Here is a 21,701-nt window from a genome sequence, read left to right as displayed (position 1 = left end):
TGAAATGGAAATATTTGGCCTTCAACATCACAAAACTGAATATGCAGCTGAGGCATAGATTTATTTTCTGATAATACATATAATTTAATTCCTTAAATTTAACAGCCCAAGCACTTATTGGGAAACTATCCAATAAATAAAGAAATAAAAAAAGGGGCCTTTGTTGTGGCTAGTCAAGTATGTCAAACAAAAGCAGGTGTAAATTGAAAAGTCATCCTTGAAGCTTAATATCTATTTTAAAATCCATCCTGCGCTGCTGTTTCCTAGTAGCCAGGACTATGGAACAGAGGTTCCTTGTGCTGATCCTGGCATGGTGGGTACTGCACTTCAAGAGGCAGCTTTGAAAGCAGAGAGAGCTCCTGAATGGGGCAGGGGGATGTGCTGGAGAACAAGGAGCAGTGGGGCAGGGGGATGTGCTGGAGAACAAGGAGCAGTGGGGCAGGGGGATGTGCCTGGAGAACAAGGAGCAGGGGGGCAGGGGGATGTGCCTGGAGAACAAGGAGCAGTGGGGCAGGGGGATGTGCCTGGAGAACACGGAACAGTGGGGCAGGGGGATGTGCCTGGCACAGGACCCTGGCACTGGACCAGCAGAGGGACTTGGTCCAGCAGGGCATTCAGCCTCCCTCCCTCCTGCCCTCTGCCGTGGGGTTGCCCGGGAGCATCCCACAGCCATTCTTGGTCTCTGGCTGCTGGAAACACCCTCACATAAGTGTATTCACCCCACTACTTTAGCAGGTACTATTACACTTTTTAATGCCCAGCAGCTCTGCTAATGAGGGCTCCACCAAGATCATAAATAATTAAGAGGGAATCTAGATTCTTGAGTTGAAATATATGGAACAGTATTTGTTCATTTTGTTCATTTTTCCTTGAAGGTTCCTACCCTGCTCTGCCCATTGTTGTTAGCTCTTGTTAAATGCTGGCCCTGATATTGACAGGTTGTGAGGTTTTTTTTCCTTCATGTGCATCTGTTCAAATATCAAATTTAGAATCTTATAAATAGCACTAAGCTCATCCCTGTTGAAGCAAGAGGATATTTTAGGTCTTCTCCAACATGTAAATTCAACAGACTGGAGTTTTCACTAAATACCTTAAAACGTAAGTAATCTTAACTCCAAATTCTTTTGGAAAGTAAATTTATCTTTTTTGAACTCTGTTATACAGAGTTAACCATAACTGATTAAGTAATTATTTCATTCTGTATAGTGACAGCAAAGGACATTAAATACTTACTGGAATTGAACTATTGAGGTAGGGTTGCCAAATAAAGATGGATATTTAAAATGTAAAAATTATTTGGAAAACCTGCACAATTGATCAGCAGTTAGGAAAATAATATCACAGTAATTTCTGCTTTGAACTCTAGGCAAAATAAGGAAATAGATCCCCAAAGATTAGACTGATAATGGGAAAAAAAATCAGAAATTCTAACATGCAGCATTTTAAGGTCCCTGATGAAATAGTAATCTTTATCACTTTTATCTTACAGAGATTTGCAAAGATCTTTCCCATAAGCAGAGTGTGCTTGATAAATATTGAGATAACTCTAAGAATAACTGCGAGGTCCAAAGCATATTTTGCCAATGGCATTTGGAAAGTTGGAAATGAGGACAAAAGTGAAAAAAAAGGGAAATGTTAAGAGAGATGAATATCTCACATGCAAATCTAAGTTGGATATGGTTATGGTTATCAGTCAGGTTATGTAACTTCTCGGTGGGTTTTAAGAGTTTAACTGCCTAAGTGCTAGCCATGTGGTGAAACATGCAGTAGGAAGGAAAGATATATTTTAGCATACCTTTTCACCAAGGAATCATCGACTCATTGATCCAATTCAATCATACAGTATGCTGTCTTTTACCAGTCATGTTGCTGGCCAGTGAGAATGTTTCTCTGTTACCACTGATGTGTCAGCTGTATCATTGAACAGAAATCACAGATTTTGTAAACAAATCTCATTTTTTTTCTATTGTTTTATGAGACTGATATATAGTATTGCAAAACATAAATAGCTATTAATTGTTTTTGAAATCCAAAGTACTTCCTAAAACTTTAGTTTTTAAACATTGAGATATGGTCAAGATTTTTTTTTTTATTGAAAGTAGGAAAATGAAGTAATGAAATGTTTTAAAAAACATGGTATATAAACATGGTATATATATATATATATATATATATATATATATATATATAATATGCATTATTTTTGGAATGGTATCAAGATAGGAAGTCTGGTATACCACTTTTAAATTAATATATTGTAATTTCCAGAAAAAGCAGATTAATTTCTCTTGTTACAGCTAAACAAAGTAAATGGTCTTTTTTTTGTCACTTCCAAATTATCATGAGCTTCTACAGAAAAAATCTCTTGAGTTTAGGGCTTTACAATTTGCTATTTTAATTTAAGTTTAGGGCAGTTTAAAATGTAGGTTTTGACTTGTTGTAAAGGCTATTTATTGATATTTGCAAACATTTTTCCAATCAGAATGTCAAGTTTCGAGCAGTTTCACGTCGACTTTTACCAGTCTAATTATACCATAGAGGACCAGGAAGAAGGTTGCAACAGCTATGGCTCAGGCAAAAACTTCTGTGAAAGCAGAAAGTAAGTGTGGGTGTTGCATCAGCTTCCCTCTTCAACAGATGGTGGTTCTGGGGCTGCCTTTGGGGCTTGCAGGAGCAGGAAAGATGTTCAAGACATTATCTACACTTTCTGAAAGGGAGAATGCTTGTAAGTGATTTTTTCTTTTTAAAGGATTTGATTTTGTGCTACTTTTATTAGTCTAGGTGTTACAGGTTGTTTACCTGACAGGAGTAACTGAGCTTTATGTTACTAATGGGAAATTTAGAGTGTGTATTGCAGGAAATTCTGAGATTCAAAGAAAAAAACCTAAAGGTGTGCCTCTTTCATTAGCAGTATGGACATATCTGAGGAGTGCCGCCAGGCTGCTGGGCAGAAAAGCCACAAGTGCCTGGGTGTGACAGTGGCCGTGGTGGGCTGCAGGGCTCGGCAGGCTGGCAAGGAGCTCTGCCCGCTTGCAGAGGGGCCTGCAAAGGCACTGTCGGCAGCTCAGCTCTCATTACCCACAGCGAGGATCGTGCTCAGAAAAATTCCAGGTTCCCCAAACTGAAAATTGATGAAAAGCAGGTGGAACGTGGTGAGTAGCTCCAAGATGTTTCTCTCTGTAGTTATGGGTTTGGCTGTGCTTTGTTTCTTGTCCCAGGAGCCAGGCAGAAAAGCAGCCTGCAGGCGCAGCTTTTGTCCCATCAGACATGCTTCCGTCCTCTCAGAGCTACTCGGGTCAGATTTTGCAGCCAGCGTACAGTCCTGACACTCCTTCTCAGCTTGGTTATGTTGATGGATTTGATGAGGAACCCCCTTTGCTAGAAGGTAAAACTGTGAAAAACACGTTCACTCTCTTGTGAAAATGAAAATGTTTAATAAAGGACAATAGGAGACAAGGACCATAGAGCAAAGGTATTACGGCCGGGTGCATCTGGGCACTCAGCCAAGAGCACACTGTTATCTTCGGGGATACCCCAAAAATACCTTTTCCCTTACATCGGCCTGTTGTATATTCATAGACTCTTATGCAAACTAGTTTAAATGTTCTAAGAATTGTTTCACGTATCTCCTCTTTGGATTTGCCTTTTTAGAGCATGTGATTCTTTGGTTGTGCTTTTAGTCTTTTTTTTAAAAATCATTTTCTTTAGTTTTGGCTCTGTTCACAGTCTTCACATGGTGAGTGCTGATTGTTGGCCTGTCTGTAGCAGGTGTTTTCTTCATATGTTCATTGGATGTTATCTCATCTAAGCAGGTATTTTAACACAAGTATACTTATATCAGCTATTTCATTACTATGTATAAGCTTAATTAACAACAGAAACATAAACTTTATAACAAAGTTACTTTAACATTACACATATGAAATCCATTTTAATATTTGCACAAAGCCAATATTGTAATATGTATCTATAACGAAACTAATCCCACAGACAACATGCAGGATTCCTGGGGGTGCCTCTAACTTTTCTCTGCCAGCTAATGGAACTCGCTAGAGACACTGCAGCAGAGCTGGCAAGCCTCGCCGTGAGAGCTTCAGCCAAAGCTCCTGGCAGCCAAACCTGCGTTTTCTTCTTCAAATTCGCCATGGATTCATCCAGCCTGTGGCCTAGAGCAGATCTACTGTACCACCACTAGATAGCAGCAGAACAATAGTTTTGCATTCACGTTTCCAAAATTGTTTCCACTCCTGCGTTTTTCCTCCGTACATATTGGAAAATCTATAACTAATGAAGATGGGTAATCATCTTTCTTTTGCATATCTAGTAATAGATTTAGTAGTTTGCAGATGCTAAGTCACTTGTTTCAATGGGAAAGGAATTGAGAAAGCTGCTTTCAGTTTCAATTAGTTGATCATTTAACTATATGAGCAATGTCGTTCTTCATGATGATTAACCATTCTAATACTAGTGGCTGATTTTGTTACTAGCAAAATACTTGTGCTATATTTAAAATAAATGGAGAATTTGTCTGTAATGTAATTATGTTTTAGCATAATAGAAAACAAGCATATTCAGCCTGTTAGTTTGGCATACTGGAAGGCAGCTGGAGTTTTTACTACTCAAAAGGGACTACTGCCTTAAAACTAGCAAGATCATTCTGTTTCATGTAGGTAACTGCCAGATCTCTACCTCTAAGACCTCCGACCATTTATCTCCCTGTGTGGCTCACCCTGGGAAAAGGATGTTGTAATACAACTGCTTGTGATTTGCAAGACTTCAGAGATATTCCTATCTGTGTACCACATAAATCTGAGCAAAACCACACATTTTAATGCAGAATAGCTTTATATATACAATGTTTTGACTGAGCTCAAGATGATGGAGAGGTGGAACGAGGTAAAGACTTGGCTTTCCCAATAGATCTAACACATTGTCAGTCTCAGCCATTCTGGCAGCAAATCTGAACCTGATTTTGCCCTTACTGGAGAATCTCAGGGAAGATGATTACTTGTGCAAGCTGAAATGTTTCTCCAGAAGATACAAGTTAATGGCAGGATTCCCATGACCTTTAATGGCACAGAATTTTGTTCTTTTTCAAGGGGTCCCACTAATTACTTTTTAAATGCAAACATCCCTGTTGCCTTTATAAAAGACAACGGCGACCTGGTTACAAGAAGACAGCACGGCAGCCCGGCTTCGCCCGGGCTACTCGGACTAACGACACACGCTGGCACCAATTTGGTGGACGGTCGAAAGCGTTTATTATCTTATCTCATGGGTTTAAATAGGTTTGGGGGTCTTTGCTACGTCAGAGGGGGGTTTGGGGTCTCGGAGGATAGTGGGTAGTGGAATTTTACCAGAACAGGTGTGGCTACATTCTTCTGGGACTCTTGGGGTTAACTAGATAAGCAGGGGAGAGAGAGGGGGGAAGGGGTCTGTCTTTCCGTGACATCCCGGTAATCTTCCGCTTCGCCTGTCCCTACCTTACCACATCTCCCCCCTCCTTATCATATACAAAATGAGGTAGTTGTAAATAGAGACATTGGAGTGAGGTACAGACTTGTAACTTGTTAAGGAAAGGGTGGTTTAGTAGATCAGGGTAGATTTTTTAAGGCAGGTGCTGAAGGCTTTAGCTACTGACTGTGTTTGCAGTTTTTTGGTTTATAGCATTTGTTGGTGGCCTACGAACAGAATGTTTGCCCTTTCCAGACGGGCTTGAACAAACGAGACTAGTTTGTTCAGCAGGCATGGTCTTATGGTAATAGCCAAAAGCAGTATTGCCAGTGGACTTACTAGGGCAGAAATTAAAGTGGTGAGCCAAGGTGATTGATTGAACTAGGATTCAAACCAGCTCTGCTGGGTCTCCCTGTCTCTCTTTCTCTGAGCCAGTCTGTCTCGGAGTTTTGCTATGGAGTCTTTAACGACTCCTGTATGATCTGCATAAAAGCAGCATTTTTCCTTTAACGCTGCACACAATCTCCCCTGCTGCATAAACAAAAGGTCCAGTCCCCGCCTATTTTGTAAAACTACTTCTGAAAGTGAAGAGACTGATTTCTCCAGATAGGAGATGGATTTTTCGATCCTCTGCAGGTCCTCATCGATGGTCATTTGCAGCTGGGAGAGTCTGTGTTGCTGGGTTGCGATGGTTGAGACACCCGTGGCGGTGCCAGCTGCTCCCAGGCCGAGCAGCATTGTGATAGTTATACTTGTGATGATTTCTTTTTGTGGAGTCTGTTAGGTTCCTCGAGAAGACGGCATATTTTTTCGTCTGAGTGATGTAGGACCTTAGAAACAATTAGAACTTGAACACAGAAGTTGATAGAGTTATTAAATTTGGTAAGGAATATATAAGGATTCACTCTGGGTTTTTGGCAAACTTACATCTCAAATGTGGATGGGACTATTTATTTATTGGTCTTCTGTGGGGAGTGTTTCACTTGCACTGGTGGGGGATATTGGCTGTGGAGTAACTGAAGGGGGTATTTAAAGCAATGATTTTGTAGAAAAAGGGGGTTTAATATTATAGCAAAATTAATATGGGTTAGTCAGGTTTGATTTGGTTTCATTTAGGGTTAGTAAAATAGCTTCTAAACAGGCTGGCTATATGGAACACGAAGGATGGGGTATTTATTATGGTGGCTTTTTTGAGCACTTTGTTACTTGTTGCACGACTCACTTAAATAGCTGATGAGGGTAGTGGCCTGGGCTAGCTTGTTTCTTTGGCTACAAGCTTGTAACAGTAAAATTGCATGAAGAAAGACACTGTGCATGTTTGGATCTTACCACCGTGGGATTTTCAGGTGTTGTCTGGCAGTTTGGTGGTCTGTTATCTCTTTCTGGAGCAGGGGTGTGTGTGTTACTGGGATGGTTCACAAGCGTGCCCTGCAAACAGAACTCATAGCTTCTCATTAGTTTTGTTTTGAGGGTCAAGTTCGGTTGTTAGCAGTGGTGTGCAGCGGTGGCTCTCATGGTCTTACCACATGGGGGTTCTGACTGCCACAGAGGCAGCACGTCCCTTACATCCCCGGGGGCTTTCTCCCTACTTTCATAGCCAGGGCTACCCCGGGGTCCCGTATCGGGGCGTCTCTTGCTGACTCTGCGGCGCGCGCGCCACTTGCGGTGGGAGGGGGCTGGGTTCGTCCGCGCGCTCTCTCCCCCCCCCCGCGCGCTCCCTCCCCCCCCCCGCCCCTCGTGTGTCCGGGGGTTGGGACCTGTATTTTTTGGCGAGATGCTTTTTTCTGCTGCAGCTTCAAGGGGTATTGTGACCGCTTTTCGGTGCGGCTTAGAACTCTATTCGGTTTTGTTTTAAACTGTGCTGGTTCTGTATTTTTCGTTTTGGGGTTCCGGTCAGCTTTCGCCGGCTCTTCGGAGCCAGCAGAGTTGTTGCCAGGCTCCGCGGCGGAAGTCAAATGCCAGCGCACTTCCGGGGCTCCGCGCCGTTTTGTTCGGCCCCGGGCTCGCTCCTCCCCGCGGGGGAGGCGCCGCTCCCGCCCCCCCGGCTCGCCGCGCCCCCCGCGGGGGGTGGTTTTTGCCTTATATGGTGGCGGCGCTTGGCGCGGCTGCTGATTGGCTCTGTGCCCCGAGCCGCCCTCCGCCCCTTTCTCCCGCGCGCGCGCATTCCTGAGATCGCGCGGTGTCCGAGTTTTCGCGCCGAGACCGCCCGGGTTCTGCCCCCCTCCGCGGCACCCGGCGCCATTTTCAAAACGGCCGCATGGCCGCGCGGCCGGGGATTCTCCCCGAGCCGCGGCCCCCGCGACTCCGGTCTCTCCCGCCGGCTCTCGCCAAGAGCGCCTCGCGCGCGGCTGCGCCTTTGACCGCGGATCTCTGACCGGCGGCGGCGGCGGGACGTGTCGGCAAGCCGCGGCTTTTCGGGGCTTTTTTGCGGCGGGGGTTTCCCGGGGGTCTTCCGCGGCGGGGGCGTCTCGGGGGGCCCCCGCGGCGGGGCTCGGCGCTGCTCCGCTCGGCACGCCGGCGGGGAAGCGGTGCGGAGCCGCGGGTGGGTCCGATTTGCGGCGGGAGCGGGGCCGCGGCGCTCGGAGCGCGCTCCGGCGGAAGCGGGGCCGCGGCGCCCGGAACGCGCCGCCCCGGGCTCCGGCGGGAACGGTCCTCTGTGCCGGGCTGGGCTCCGCTCCCCGGCGGGGCCGGGCCGGGCTCCGATCCGGGGAAGGGGCTGTCGCGCTGAGCTTTCTCGGGTCTCCGGTCCCGGGTGGGCTCTCCTCAGGGACGGTCTGCGCTTTTGCCCCCCCCCCGAGCTCGGGTTTGACTAATAAACACATATGTGCTGCACTCCGCGTCTCCTGCTTTTCTATTGCTTTGCGCGGGGTTTTTTTTACCTTGCTCTGTGCCGTAACGCTTTCGCCTGAGGATTTTGCCTCTCTGGCTAGCGTGGCTGTATACTGTTCCCATATCCCCGGATGCATGGCATCCACTGAGCATTCGGCTGCTCCAAGCCCAGGCAGCCTTGCTATAGCAAGATAAAAGTCCCTGAGCTTAAATGCGATATTCCATTGCCTCATACTTACGACCCAGGCGACGCTGTTCATGACGCTCGCGGGTCCGGGGACGTCTCCCCTACGCCTGGGTACGGTTCCACCGTCCTGGCCGCTGCTTCTGTCCAGGTGAAACCCGTCCACCGGGCGAATTTTGTCCCGGGTTTCGGCACCAGATGTTGCCTTTATAAAAGACAACGGCGACCTGGTTACAAGAAGACAGCACGGCAGCCCGGCTTCGCCCGGGCTACTCGGACTAACGACACACGCTGGCACCAATTTGGTGGACGGTCGAAAGCGTTTATTATCTTATCTCATGGGTTTAAATAGGTTTGGGGGTCTTTGCTACGTCAGAGGGGGGTTTGGGGTCTCGGAGGATAGTGGGTAGTGGAATTTTACCAGAACAGGTGTGGCTACATTCTTCTGGGACTCTTGGGGTTAACTAGATAAGCAGGGGAGAGAGAGGGGGGAAGGGGTCTGTCTTTCCGTGACATCCCGGTAATCTTCCGCTTCGCCTGTCCCTACCTTACCACACATCCCCCACCCCAAAAAACAACAACAAAAAACCCCAAAAAAACACCCAAAAACAATTAAACAAAAAAAAAACCCCCAAGCTTATAAAGAACTGTATAAAGTAGTATAAACTTGCCTTGAAGGAACAAATGTCATTTTTAAGTGCTTTTGGCTGTTCAGGCTTAAGACGCATATCTTGTCAGATTTTCCAGAATTAGAGCATATATCTCTATCCTCAGTGTTGCAGACTATCTTAAATTCTGCAGTTATTGTTAATTAATGTATTTTTCAACATCTATGCTAGTGTGGCATTAGATATGTGGGTTTTAAATACAGGAAAAACAAATATTAACTCAAAAATGCTGAGGCCATTTTTTGGTTCACTGACTAAAATTCGATTTAATACATTAATATTCCAATTTAGAATGAAAGCTGACTCTCAAATATACTGAGTATATAGCAGGGACATTATGTTTCTACTACAGAATATGTCATCCTACAATATTATTTTCACTGAACTGTTTGTATGTAGTTTTGAGCTATCTAATGGATTTTTGTAAAAGTGTTGTTTTCTTGTAAGCAATTAACAAAATCCTGAAATTTCTTGTTGCAGAACTTGGGATCAATTTTGAGCATATATGGCAGAAAACATTAACCGTTCTAAACCCAATGAAGCCTGCAGATGGCAGCATTATGAATGAGACAGATCTCACTGGACCTATGGTTTTCTGTTTGGCCCTTGGAGCAACATTGCTGATGGTAGGATGTTGTAGAAATCTTCAGGGATTTATTTTCTAACAAGCTCATGCCTAGGTGATAATGAATGTGAAGCTGCAGAAGATGAAGTACCAGCATAAAAAAGAGTCATTTGCTGCCAGTTGTTCTGGGATTATGTGTTAAAAATTCTTCCTACTTTGAAAGCACCTGCTTAAAATTTAAATGTAATGTAAAGGTGACACGGGTAAAGTGATGTATTACTTCCAGTGGAAAGAGGAGATCACACAATTTTTGGGGTGGGATTTAATACGAAAAAAAAAAAGGACAGATTTGTGCCAGATATAATCTGGAGAGGCTCTGAATGAGTTTTAAAGGAGGGAATAAAAAGGAATAGCAGGCCAGCCCAGTTTTTCTAACACTCTTGCTACTTTTTTGGAATTATCTTCTTTCAATGTTATTTTAGAGAGTGTAGAAACAGACTAAAAAAAATCTTTATACAACTAGAATAATTAGGGAAAAAAAGAAATGGAAACAGTATTTTTCTGCCCACCCCCTTAAATTTGCAATACCTTCCTATAAATTTTGCTAGTACTTTTTTATTTTATATTCTTTGTTCTGTTTTTTCTGCTTAACAAAATATAGTAGCCTGTATTTGACCCCCTTCTTCTTTATGAATATAGCTTTCCTACAGGAGGATAGTTTAACAGGGTTGTACAGAACTCCAAATTCATCTATATATCCCTGGCAACAGGGGCTCTCCAGTGTTGCTGAAGTACAGCTCTGACTGCCAACAGCAATTCATCAGACAGCAGTAAGGTGGGACCATTCTGGGAAGGGCTTCACTGCCCTGCAACTGAGGTGAGAGGAAAGGGGCTCTAATTCTCCATTTCCTCTGTGATAAATAGTGCTGAATCAGGAGATTCTTGAAAGTTCTTACTCTATTTGTAATGTCAGTGCAGTACCTTGAATGTGCAACTGCTATATAAATGGCAAGTAGTATTATTATTTATGTTCCTATAAAAATGAAAATCTTTTTAAAGGGTGGAAGGGGCAGGAAGAAAGGGAATAAAAGGAAAAGAAGGTGGAAAGCTAGAGAAGACAGGGTATTTTACACCTGGAGAAATAAATGTATGAGGGTAGTAAAAAGAGAAAGTTGAATTAATTATAATCAAGAAAATGAAAGGAAAGCTAACAGAAAGAATGGAAAAAATGTTTCCTGTTGACTTTTCTCTCTGAATAGCCAACGGTTTTAATGAATATGAAATTATTATTATTGAAATAAATTACTTTAATTATCATATTTTTACTGAGCTATTATGCATTTTAAGTGTCATTAGAAAACCAAGTATTTTCAATGCTCCAGTTTTAGGGCAGCAGAACACCTGTGACACAATCCAATGTTTTGTTCCATAACTTCCCAGAAGCAAGCCTTTGGGTTTATCTTAGAAATTCAGGCTACCATTTTATCTCAGATATATTTGAATACTAACGTGTCTCTTCAGCTGTGAAAACTATGATATCCTTCTGTACTTAAACAAGTATCTTCTGATAGCACTAGGAACATGATTTGGTTGAGAGCTTGTTTCTAAAAATAAGGTATACATTTTCTTTAGTTTCAGCTTTTTAACTATGGAAAATTATGCAAAGATATTCTTCAAAGGGTAGCAGTCCTTTCAGAGAAAAAGAGAAAAGGGCCGCTAGCCTGGCAGCAGATTTGTTCTTTCTCAGGTTAGCGTAAAACAGGGCAGCTCCATTGCAGATAGAGAAAAAATGGCAGCCCAAAATTTATCAGAAGCCGAAGTCTCAGCTGCTTTGCATTTCACACTGTCATTTGTATGGAATCAGACGTCCCCATCCACTTCAGGCAAAGGTAGTAGCACCCACTTCAAGCAGATGCAAGCAAGAACACAAAGTCTGACTTTCTGCTAACCTTGCTCCTTCTGCAGGACAAATTTAGCTCATTCATCAAAGCCTGTCGGACTAATCAAGCCTGATTCTAGTTTTGCTTACATCACTGTGGACTGGGAGTATTCCCATGTATGTGAGTCAGTATATTTACATATGTTAAATAAGAATAAAATTGGAACCAACATGTTCAGCTGCCTTATTTTTTTCTTCTCTCATATCCTTGCCCCACAAATCCAGCATTTCACCAACTGGAGATCTCAGCTTGCTGCTGGTGCTAGTGCTCACTTCATCTCTGGCTCAGGAATTTTTAGATCTTAAACTAAGCTAATAAATAAATACTGTTGTGTAGAACAGTTATATACACTGAAACAAACAGTCTAAAATATAGCTTGTAGCTGATGCATCTGCTTTAAATCAGAAATTTATTTGGTTGGTGTATAGCAAAGGTTACCCCAAACCATTGTGAAAATATATATATGATATATTGTGAATATATTCACAATGTGATATATTGTGTATATATATATATCCTGAATGACTGAAATTCTAGTTGATAATCTGAGCTAGTGTTCCTCTCCCACACTATCTATAGCTATCATTGTACAAGCAATTTTTCCTGATTATTTTATATCACTAGTATGCAAATGCCAGCAAAAAAGTCTGTACCTAAGTAGGAAGATTTCTTATGCTGTGATTTCAGGAATAGATTATTCTTTATGGTGGAAGATAGTAATGGGGAAAAGGCCAGGATGCTGGAAGGATATAGGCAACTTGGCTGTACCTGACTTAACCCTGAGGACTGGGAGCAGAGGAGAGCTCAGCAGTGAGCCAGGTCAGTGTGCAGACAGGATAATGGTGCCAATGTAAAGGCAAGTCATATTAACTCAGATTGCCTTTCATGTTCATGCACTGCTCCCAACAAGAGCTGGTGAGCTGCCACCAACCTGCAGCACCAGGACTTTCACCATGTGTCATCACTAGGCCTTCTCTATACCATTGCTTTATGTCTGTCCAGCTCCAATACTGCTGGCATACAGTGATCAATACAGGAAGAGAGGGCAAAGAAGGGTCCTCAAAGTTGATTTCCTCCAGATTTCATTAAAATGTATGGATAAATAAAGTCAGATGTTTTCTCAATCCTCCTTAGCCATCATGGGAGATAAACTAGCAAGTATCACAAAGCATAATAAAAGCTTCAACAATGTTTCCACCTAATCCATCACATCAGAATCCAACCACAAGCCACAGCATTACTGGGAAACTGAGACCATCTGTTTTGAGTCTTATGTGGTTTATCATATTTTATATATATATATATATATATATATATATATATATATAATATATAGTCTGTGCAACATATAGATTGTGTGTATGTGTGTGTATGTCTGTGCAACATATAGATTGTGTGTATGTGTGTGTACGAACAAACACACTTGTGTTTTATGTATGTACATATACCTTATTACATGTCAGGAAGGTGATGCATAGTGAGATGCATTGGAGAAGTTTACTCCATGGTTCTGAGTTAATGGTTAAGTTCCAGGTCTGAACTTTCTCCTTCACAGGTGCATTCTATCATTAGGATACAAAGTTCCAAGAAAAAAACAGATTTCTGATTTATTAAGGTTTTTCTGATGTAAAGATGTGAAAATGACAGTATTGCATTGCCAACTTTCAGCATTTAGTTTGTAAGAAGCTTGAAGAGAGACAAAAACATATTTAACATTCTTTTGTGGAGGTTTATTTTGGGGAGTGAGCAATGCCCTTATGCCTGGAGGGATCCTTCAAAATTATGGCAGGAGATGAAGGAGCTAGTGGTGCTGTGGCCACAGTTGCCTGTTTTACTAGCTTTGTGTATAAATCAGAAAACATCAAGCTCCACGTTGCCAGGCTAGTACCTTTCATAGGCAATAAATTCAAACAAAGAATAAAACCTAGAAGGAAAAAAATCTGGGTTTTTTTTCATTTGTTAGAACAAAAAAAGAACATAAGCTGACAGTTACTGCTGAGTTTTATGTTGAAATGAACATGTTGTATTGGTCTAAGCACAGAAATGTGTCTTTTTCATGGTAGTCAAGGGAAAAGACAGTCACATTTGCCCTGAAAACCACCATAGTTTAAGAAAAATTTTCCCAATTTTTTGCAGACCTGCTTATAGCTGAATGTTTATAATAAAATGTGAAGCATATCAGGTAACCTGGATCATCATATTACTTAGGACACTTTTTCACAGCCCCATATACACTTATTGAAAAGATGTTTCCTGAGCCTAAACTGATTTTTAATGACTAAAATGTTTTTTCCATAATTTCATCTTTTTTTGCCAGTTAAACTTTCCTAAGTCTCTCAACCAATCCCAGTTGTGTTCAGAGCCCAGTGAAGGTAAGACTGAGGATCAGCCTTGTAACTTTAAGTTAACAACAAGCACGTTTTGTCAATTGCACCTTGGAATTATTTTTAGGCAAAAATCACCAGAAGTATCATCTGTGGTTCACAACTGAGCTGATGCAGATGAAGCAGAGAGGGATTGTCAACAACAACAAGTAACAAACTTCGACCTAAATCTGTCTTCTGCTAGCACTTTGTGATCACTGCTCACTTCTGTCATCTTATGCTTCCTCATATATATTCTAGGCAGGAAAAGTTCATTTTGGCTACGTGTATGGGATGAGCGCCATCGGGTGCCTTGCCATGCACGCCCTGCTGAACCTGATGAGCGTCTCGGGAGTCTCGCACGGCTGCGTCGCGAGTGTCCTGGGCTACTGCCTGCTGCCCATGGTCATCCTGTCCTCTTCTGCAGTTGTCTTCTCGCTCCAGTGAGTACCAGTCTATGGCAATAGGAGTCCTGAGAAGGACAGTAAGTCAGGTGGCTGGTGTTGTGCAAAACATTGGTCACATAGTAAATTTTGGCTTCTGAAACTGTAACACCATTTTGGTTGTACACATAGGTGGAAACAGACAAAACTGGACTGTGTTTGAGAGGGCTGGTGTATGTTAATTTTGATATGAGTCTTTGATTACACTGCTTTGCACTTGAACTGAGAGGGCTTCTGATTTTTGCAGACAGCTCAGTTGTGATTTTTGTTTTGCAGAGGCAACAGTGGCCAAATTCAGCATCAATTTTAAAAGCAATTGCTGAACTTTGGGTTTATATAGGTGGTTCTCTTGCTTATTTTTTGTTCATAACATCAGGCCTCCCATCTTTATGTTTCCTTTCCTACTGACTTCTTTGGGACAGAACGAAATAGCCAAGTTGCCTGTAATGATGTGGAGAATTTTGACAAGTGTTTAAGATATAGTAGACTTGTATACTATGAGGTATAGTTGTGGTGCAATTGCAGACCTGAAAATAGCTGGATAGTTTGAAAAACCAAATGTGTAGTGGTGTATGTATCTGTGCACATGTGGGGGGGTTGTTCAGCCTTATTCTCCTAATAGGAAACTTCTTGGCAAGCCTCTCATTCCTCCTTGTTCAGTAAGCCCTTTGAGGCACAGTGTTTATCTCCCTGTTCACACACAGCAAAGTGCGAGCAAGCTCCAGATCTTGCCTGAAGGCCTTGAGCAGTGCTTTTACCTATTGTTAGCATGTTATTAATGATGGTTTCCCTCCTTAGTCTTTTTTGTTCTCTCATATTGTTAACTTTCCAATCTGTAACATACGGAACCTAGCAGCTGATGAATGAGAAAATGCCCCTGTTTGTTTTCTTCGGAAAAGTATCATTTTTACATGTGTGTGTATATATACTTATTAAGGAATTTATATGGTGGAATGAAATTTTGGCAAAATTCTTGTTGCATGTTTCTGTGGAGCTCTGATGGCTTAATCTGAGCATATTCAATCTATTCAAGTGTTTCTGAGCTGTCCTTGGCAAGATGGATTATGACACTAAAGAAGCTGTTTATTCTCTGTTCTCCTACACTTCCCATATTTTCTTGATTAACCTGTTTAATAATCCAGCCTAATAAAATTTGCAGATACATAATCATAAGACAGATGGGGTGAATTCCAAACCAGCTGTTACAACTGTGCAGGGTACTGTTTTCTGTACATGGAATCCCCAGGCAGGCACTACACGTTTGTAAAATGCTGTGAATTTACAGAAAGCACATCTTTTGAAAATCTATAAACACTAAAATGTGATAGCCTTGTCAAAATTGAACTGGTATTTCTAAAATGAATCGCTAACATTAAGTACCTATTGACAGGGTTCTGCAGTCTTTTCTCATTTGGTATATGAAACTGCTTGAACACATCCAGAACTAAGGTCAATTATTGCGAACATGCTATTAAAATTAAGTGGCAACTTTAAAATTCAACATACATTTCATTATTTTTAATTTAAAAAAATATTTTAAATTGTAAAAGAAAGAACAATACATTTATGGTTTTTAAAAATATTTATAAAAACCATTACTTCTATTTCAAAGTTCAAAGAAATAATCTGATTTTTTTTTTCACCAAAAATATACATAAGATAATGCATTCATCTATGGCAAAGATGCATAGTAACCGAATGATTTTCAACTTTCATGATTAGCTATTTCCTTCTATATAAATAAAGCAAAATATAGGACATTTGCGGTACTGAATAGTACCAAGGAGAACACTAGTTATCTTACTCAAATTTCCATGGAACTGGATTTGTTTGTGCCCATCTATGCTGTTTCCATGTATGAGCACAAGTTTATTAGGCTATCTTTCTGGGAGAAACATCAGTAGACTTTTTCCTGCAGAATGCAACAACAATTCCTTAATATCAAATCCCCAAATGAGGTGGTAAAGCTACTTTCTTAACTAAAGAGTGAAAGAAATTAATGTAAGCATGAAGAAAGAAATTCTTACACCCAGCTGATGCAAAGGACCCATTTGGTGACAGCATCTGCAGGATCTGAGAAAAAAGAGATGTGGAAAGGGTCCCATTTACATGTGTCCCTCCATCTCAATCTCACACCAGTACAGTCCCAGTCCTCTTGGTCACTGTAAGCATGACTTATGCTTTTTGTCCTTCTCCCATCAAGAGGATTTGACCCTCATGGACATGCCAGACAGAAAGCTCTCTGCCAAACCATTCTTTTTAACAGTAACACATTGTTAGATTGAGGACTGAATTTGTAAGTGCGCAGAGGTACCTCTTGATTCTTACATGATTTTTATGCCACCTTTCCATCTTGCTCTCTGCCAGTCCTGGAACAAACCATGAGAGGCCATTGGACTTCAGTGCAGCCACAATTTAGAGCAGCTACAGCTCTAAATTGTGCTACATTGTGATAAAGTGTCATTATGTTAGCTGAAAATTGTCATTGCACAGGATGTTCCTATTGCATCCCAGCCCTCTGCCAGCAAGAGTACCAGCTCTGAATTTCTGGCTTACTGTTTAGGTGAGCAGCTTAGCATCACCTTAGAGGAGAGTACTTACTTTGCAAAGCCCAGTGGAATTTCCCTAAATGCCACTATATTGGTTTAAAAAACAGTTAAACGGAGGATATTAAATCACATGGTCTCTAATGTTTTATTTTTAACTTGTTGAAGTTGCAATGAGGTGCTGAGTCACCGTGAAATCAGTTCTTTCTTTCTTCCTTCAAAGTCCCAAGAGCTGGCAACACCAAGTACCTTATTGGCCTGGTGGCTGTATTGCTAAGAAGTCAACTATTTTATGTGATCTGAATGCATTAAGTAAACTAAGTCAATTACATAAGGACAGCTTTATTCATCACTAATAATTATATTAGTGGAGACAATTTCTGATAAAATGACCCACCTGAGTATGTATACACACCCTGTTTTTCCCTTGTGCTTCCGTTACGCTGATGCTTTGGAAGAGTGGGGTGCCAGGAAGGCCTTTAGGAAGTGGCAGAGATATATTCTTTTTCAAATTCCTTGAGATTGACACAGCAAAAGTGTATAAAGTAGCTATCTCATTATGTGCTTCAGCAGTGTATTATGCACATGATCTCATGCATTTTATAGAAGCAGGCTGCAAATAGAGTGCAAATAAAGCATCTGTGAAACATTATTTATTGGCAAGCTTTTGTTCCCACAGGGTTTAATAGTGAGCCCTCTGTAATCTGCAGGAGTATTTCAGTGGGCTTTTAACCGTAGTCCCATAATCACCAGTTCTCCAGGCCTCCCTGCTCCTGAAAGGGGGCACAGTGTAACTTCAAATGGGCTTAGCTGTCACTAAGAGGTAGGGTAGAAAGTTACAGTGTGCAGAGAAGGATGCCAAGGTAAGCAAAATATTTTTTCTTGGTGGTTCTTTTCCCACTCCTTACTCTGTGTTCAGTGTGCTCCCTTTTTTAAAAGGCCAGTCAAGCTTTTTCCTGGGTGATCTTTCTGCCCATCCAGCTGGTGTGAGTCTTTCAGAGTCTCTCCTGAGTGTCTAAGGAGCCCTTAAAATCTGTTATCTGTGTTATAAAAATGCATCTCCTCCAGATCATCAGGCTTTCTGATAGAAGAGCAGGTCTGTAGTGTCATTTTAGAACCTAACAATTTCTGTAAGACGATTTTGGCTGAAATAGAAACTTGACTAAGTGTAATATTAAACTTTAGCAGCTGCATCTGCTGGAGGTCTAGAAGATTTATTTGTAAATGTACAGATTAGCAGTACTTCTGATGAGGCTTTTATCCATGCTGAACATACTACTTGTTTGTGGCTACAGTTTTAATTTGCTCTAATGCTTGACTTTCACTGTGTCAGTCAGTTCTTGGTTCTTCCATTGGGTGTTACCTGTCAATGGCATACTGCTAGACATGAACTTGAGTTTGGTAAGATTTGATGCTTCATTTAGCAATATGTGGACTCTGTCATGTTTCTTTTGTGTTTTTATGTTTTTTTTCCTCCTAGGGGGACTCCAGGAACTGTGTTAGCTCTGTTTATTATTGGATGGTGCAGTTTGTCAGCCTCCAAAATTTTTACGTCTGCATTGGCTATGGAAGGACAGCAGCTCCTGATTGCATACCCATGTGCTTTACTTTATGGACTTTTTGCACTTCTAACAGTTTTCTGAGATGCATTTTCTGGTAGTCTTCTCACAGTCTGTTTATGGTTGTTGGAGGGGCAAGGGTTTATTTACTTATTTTCAGATTGCCTAGAGTTGTATTAAGTTCCACTAACAAAATTAGATTCTGTAATGGCTGATAATGAAATAAAAAAATCAAGCTAACAGGTAGATGGCCTTAAAATAATGGTGTTTTGACAGTCTTACAGCTTAAAAAAAAAAATTGTATTGAGAAGGTAGTAAAAGTGCAAAAAAAGAGAAATAAATTATAATTAAAATAAAAATCCTGTCCTGAGTATTTATAATATAATACATATGCTTGAGAGTAGCTAGAATGCAATTATGTAAATATTTAATGGACATAGTAAATCAAGAAAAAATGCATATTTATTTGTTTTAAAAAAAAAACAGATTGCCATCTTATATAATTACTAATTAATATCTAGAATTTATATGTTTGGGTTTCGGATTTTTTTTTTTTTTTTCTTTTTTGTGACAAAAGACAGAAAACAAAAGAGTGACCCTGTTTTGTGGCATTGAAGAATTGGCCAGGAACAAGCTGATACAACAGATGAAACTTAGAAATTTTGTCTTGTTTTTTCTTTTTTATTTTTAAGAGATGCTGGTGTCAAAAACACCATTGTACTGTTTTTAATGCCCAGTAACTTTCTATTTTAAAATATTCACTAAACCACTGCCTGCTGTAACTGCAGGAAAGCACCAAACAAAGTGAAGGCAACCCCTAAAAATGTCTCCAGAAAGAACTGTATTTGAACAGGCAAAATACAAATCTCCATAATTTTATCTGCCCCTCAAAAATCTATTTGCTGTTTTTAGTTATAAGGGAACCAAGCATTTATATAATGGCAATAAAGTACAGAATGCACAAGATGATATTTTTAAATATAGTATTAGAAATACTGAGCCATCAAGAGGAATTGCAGATGAGTGCAGTCACAACATAAAAAAGTCTAAGTAGGAAGTAGAAGGTAAAATGAAGGTAGGTGTAGAAAAAGCTAGGAAAAGTAAATAGATTAAATAAATGGAAATGTGAGGAAAATAAATGGTAGCAGATTATTTCTTCAGTGTCTTAGTGTCTTATGGTGCCTTTCTTCTTGATGCATATTCTTATGATCTTGATGATCCTCAATTGATTGTTTTGAACTCTTTGTTGAATTGTTTACAAAATATTTTCTTCCTAGACAGTGGGCCAGTGATTCTGGGACAGAGGTTCCTGATGCTGCAGGCACTTAGGCAGAAGCTTAGTATGGCAAAGGTGTTCAAGAATACAAAAAAGTAATTGTATTCCTAACCCTTTTCAGGTCAGAGGTAAATTAAATGATCAGTTTGTCCTCAAGCTAATGACTCTCTAAATTGCAAGAGCCCTTGGTAAAAATATTTCTCATTGCTGTCATATTTGGGGTTTTTTTTTAAGAACTCTATGCAAGCCATTCTGGAATTCATTTTACTGAATTCCAGCAGAACTAGTTCAGACTAGAGGTCATGAGAAATAAACAAAATTTAATGTATACTTAGCTAATTCCTTAAAAAAACACAACTAATTTATGGAGAAAATACTGCATTTATCCATTTCTTTATTGCAAGGCTATGAAAACAGGAACAGAGAGGCCAAATTGGAAACATGACCCTGGAGCAAAATGTGACTATAACTAAACTAGGCAGGATCTAGTTGCATCTAAGTGGGAATTGTGTGAATTTGGAAGATCAGCAATTGTAAACATGAAAAATTTGGCCCTACTGTATCAGGGACTAAATTTGACAGTAATAAGGCACAGATAAACATGTCAAGTGACTGCAGGGTATGGATATAAAAACCAGGCACTTTGATTTACCATGCATTAATGGCATTCTCATGTCTGAAAGGGGACAGATTCATATGGCTGCACTAGTTGGAGAGTTCAGAAAAGATGGTTTAGAAACATTTAGAACCATTTTTGTCCTACACTTCCTATTATCATTCTTACTGTCTAAAACAAGTATAAAATGGCTCTATTCTGCAGCACTTTATGTTTATTCTCATACTGATCTGCATGATATAAATGGCAGGGGAAGCAGTGAATTGAGCCATCAATTTGTCTTTTGAGGCCATAGACAAGTCAAATTACTATAGGGAAAATGAACACCTTGAAATTTTGCCACAACATTTACAAAGCAAATGGTAGTTTAATTATAGTTTTATGTTTGTTTTCTTAGAATTTATAACTTCTTCCTTTTCTTCACTGAGACACATCTTCATAATTTTAAATGCTAAAATCTTAATTCCAGTAATTTCCCTTGCTTTACTGTTTTTCTGTGCCAATTTTCTTTTACCTTTTTCCCAAGGGATTTCCAGAAAGTGGTACATGCTGGTGCTGTGCTCCCAGCATGGTGTCCTTCAGGAGTCTCTGTGCTGACTGAGAGGGTTTAATTGTCTTAGATGTCCTTCTACTTCTTTGAAACAAGATTCCTCATTATTACCCAGCTCTCCTTTCTGAAGGTCAGCATAGCCATGCTGATGATTTGACCATGTTATTCTTGTGTGTACTTCCTTATGGTCACTAGCACAAACTGTTAGTTCATCAAAAATAAGTGTTATTTTGATCTAAGATATGTTTAAAACATGTATATTTGGTAATAAGCTCTTGTTCTGACTCTCTGGACAGGCTTTCCCAACACCATCTAGCTTTCTTGTATTTTCTCTTTCTTGGGCACTCATATTTAAATCACTCATATCTTCCCATGAAAGTTTAAATACAAGGTTGGAAAACGGTAGCTTTCAACTTGAAAAAGAGAGGATTCTAAAGCAGTAATGGGTCATGTACTAATTTTTAATTCAGGCTTCCCAACCCAAAGAGTTAAAAAAAATTCATGCAACTTACAAATAAGCTTCAGAACATAAAGGGAAAAATAATTATGGTTTTGGAGAGTGAAGTTTTATAATCTGTCTTTGGTTTCTTGTTCTTCATAGCATGCACATGAAATGTTCTTAATGTGCATTCACACACAAAAATGGGCATTTACGAAGGTTGTGTGGGACACAGGCAGTATGGCAGAGATGTAGGAGAAAAAGTGTTT

The 21,701-nt window shown here is 40.6% G+C and overlaps 1 protein-coding gene across 7 annotated transcripts in view; it reads left to right on the top strand.

The window, feature by feature from the left end:
• Positions 1-485: 485 nt before the first annotated feature.
• YIPF7 (Yip1 domain family member 7) overlaps positions 486-21,701 on the top strand; it is a 44,966-nt gene continuing 23,750 nt past the window's right edge. Inside the window, exons 1-7 of one of the 7 annotated variants that reach the window (XM_072928130.1) lie at positions 507-1,098; positions 2,483-2,599; positions 3,219-3,385; positions 9,616-9,761; positions 11,333-11,447; positions 14,265-14,446; positions 18,473-18,910. In XM_072928130.1, the coding sequence (XP_072784231.1) occupies positions 2,484-2,599; positions 3,219-3,385; positions 9,616-9,761; positions 11,333-11,447; positions 14,265-14,446; positions 18,473-18,652 (906 nt within the window). In that variant the 5' untranslated portion in view covers positions 507-1,098; position 2,483 and the 3' untranslated portion in view covers positions 18,653-18,910. Of the gene's footprint in view, positions 1,099-2,482; positions 2,600-2,637; positions 2,726-3,218; positions 3,386-9,615; positions 9,762-11,332; positions 11,448-14,264; positions 14,447-18,472; positions 18,911-21,701 lie in introns of those variants that run through there. The other 6 variants (XM_072928131.1, XM_072928129.1, XM_072928128.1 and 3 more) reach the window with 6 other exon arrangements.

This window comes from Taeniopygia guttata, chromosome 4 (assembly GCF_048771995.1).
Source record: "Taeniopygia guttata chromosome 4, bTaeGut7.mat, whole genome shotgun sequence".
NCBI classification, from domain to species: Eukaryota; Metazoa; Chordata; class Aves; order Passeriformes; family Estrildidae; genus Taeniopygia; species Taeniopygia guttata.
Note: the sequence above shows the minus strand (reverse complement) of the source record. Positions and strands in the feature narration are given on the sequence as shown.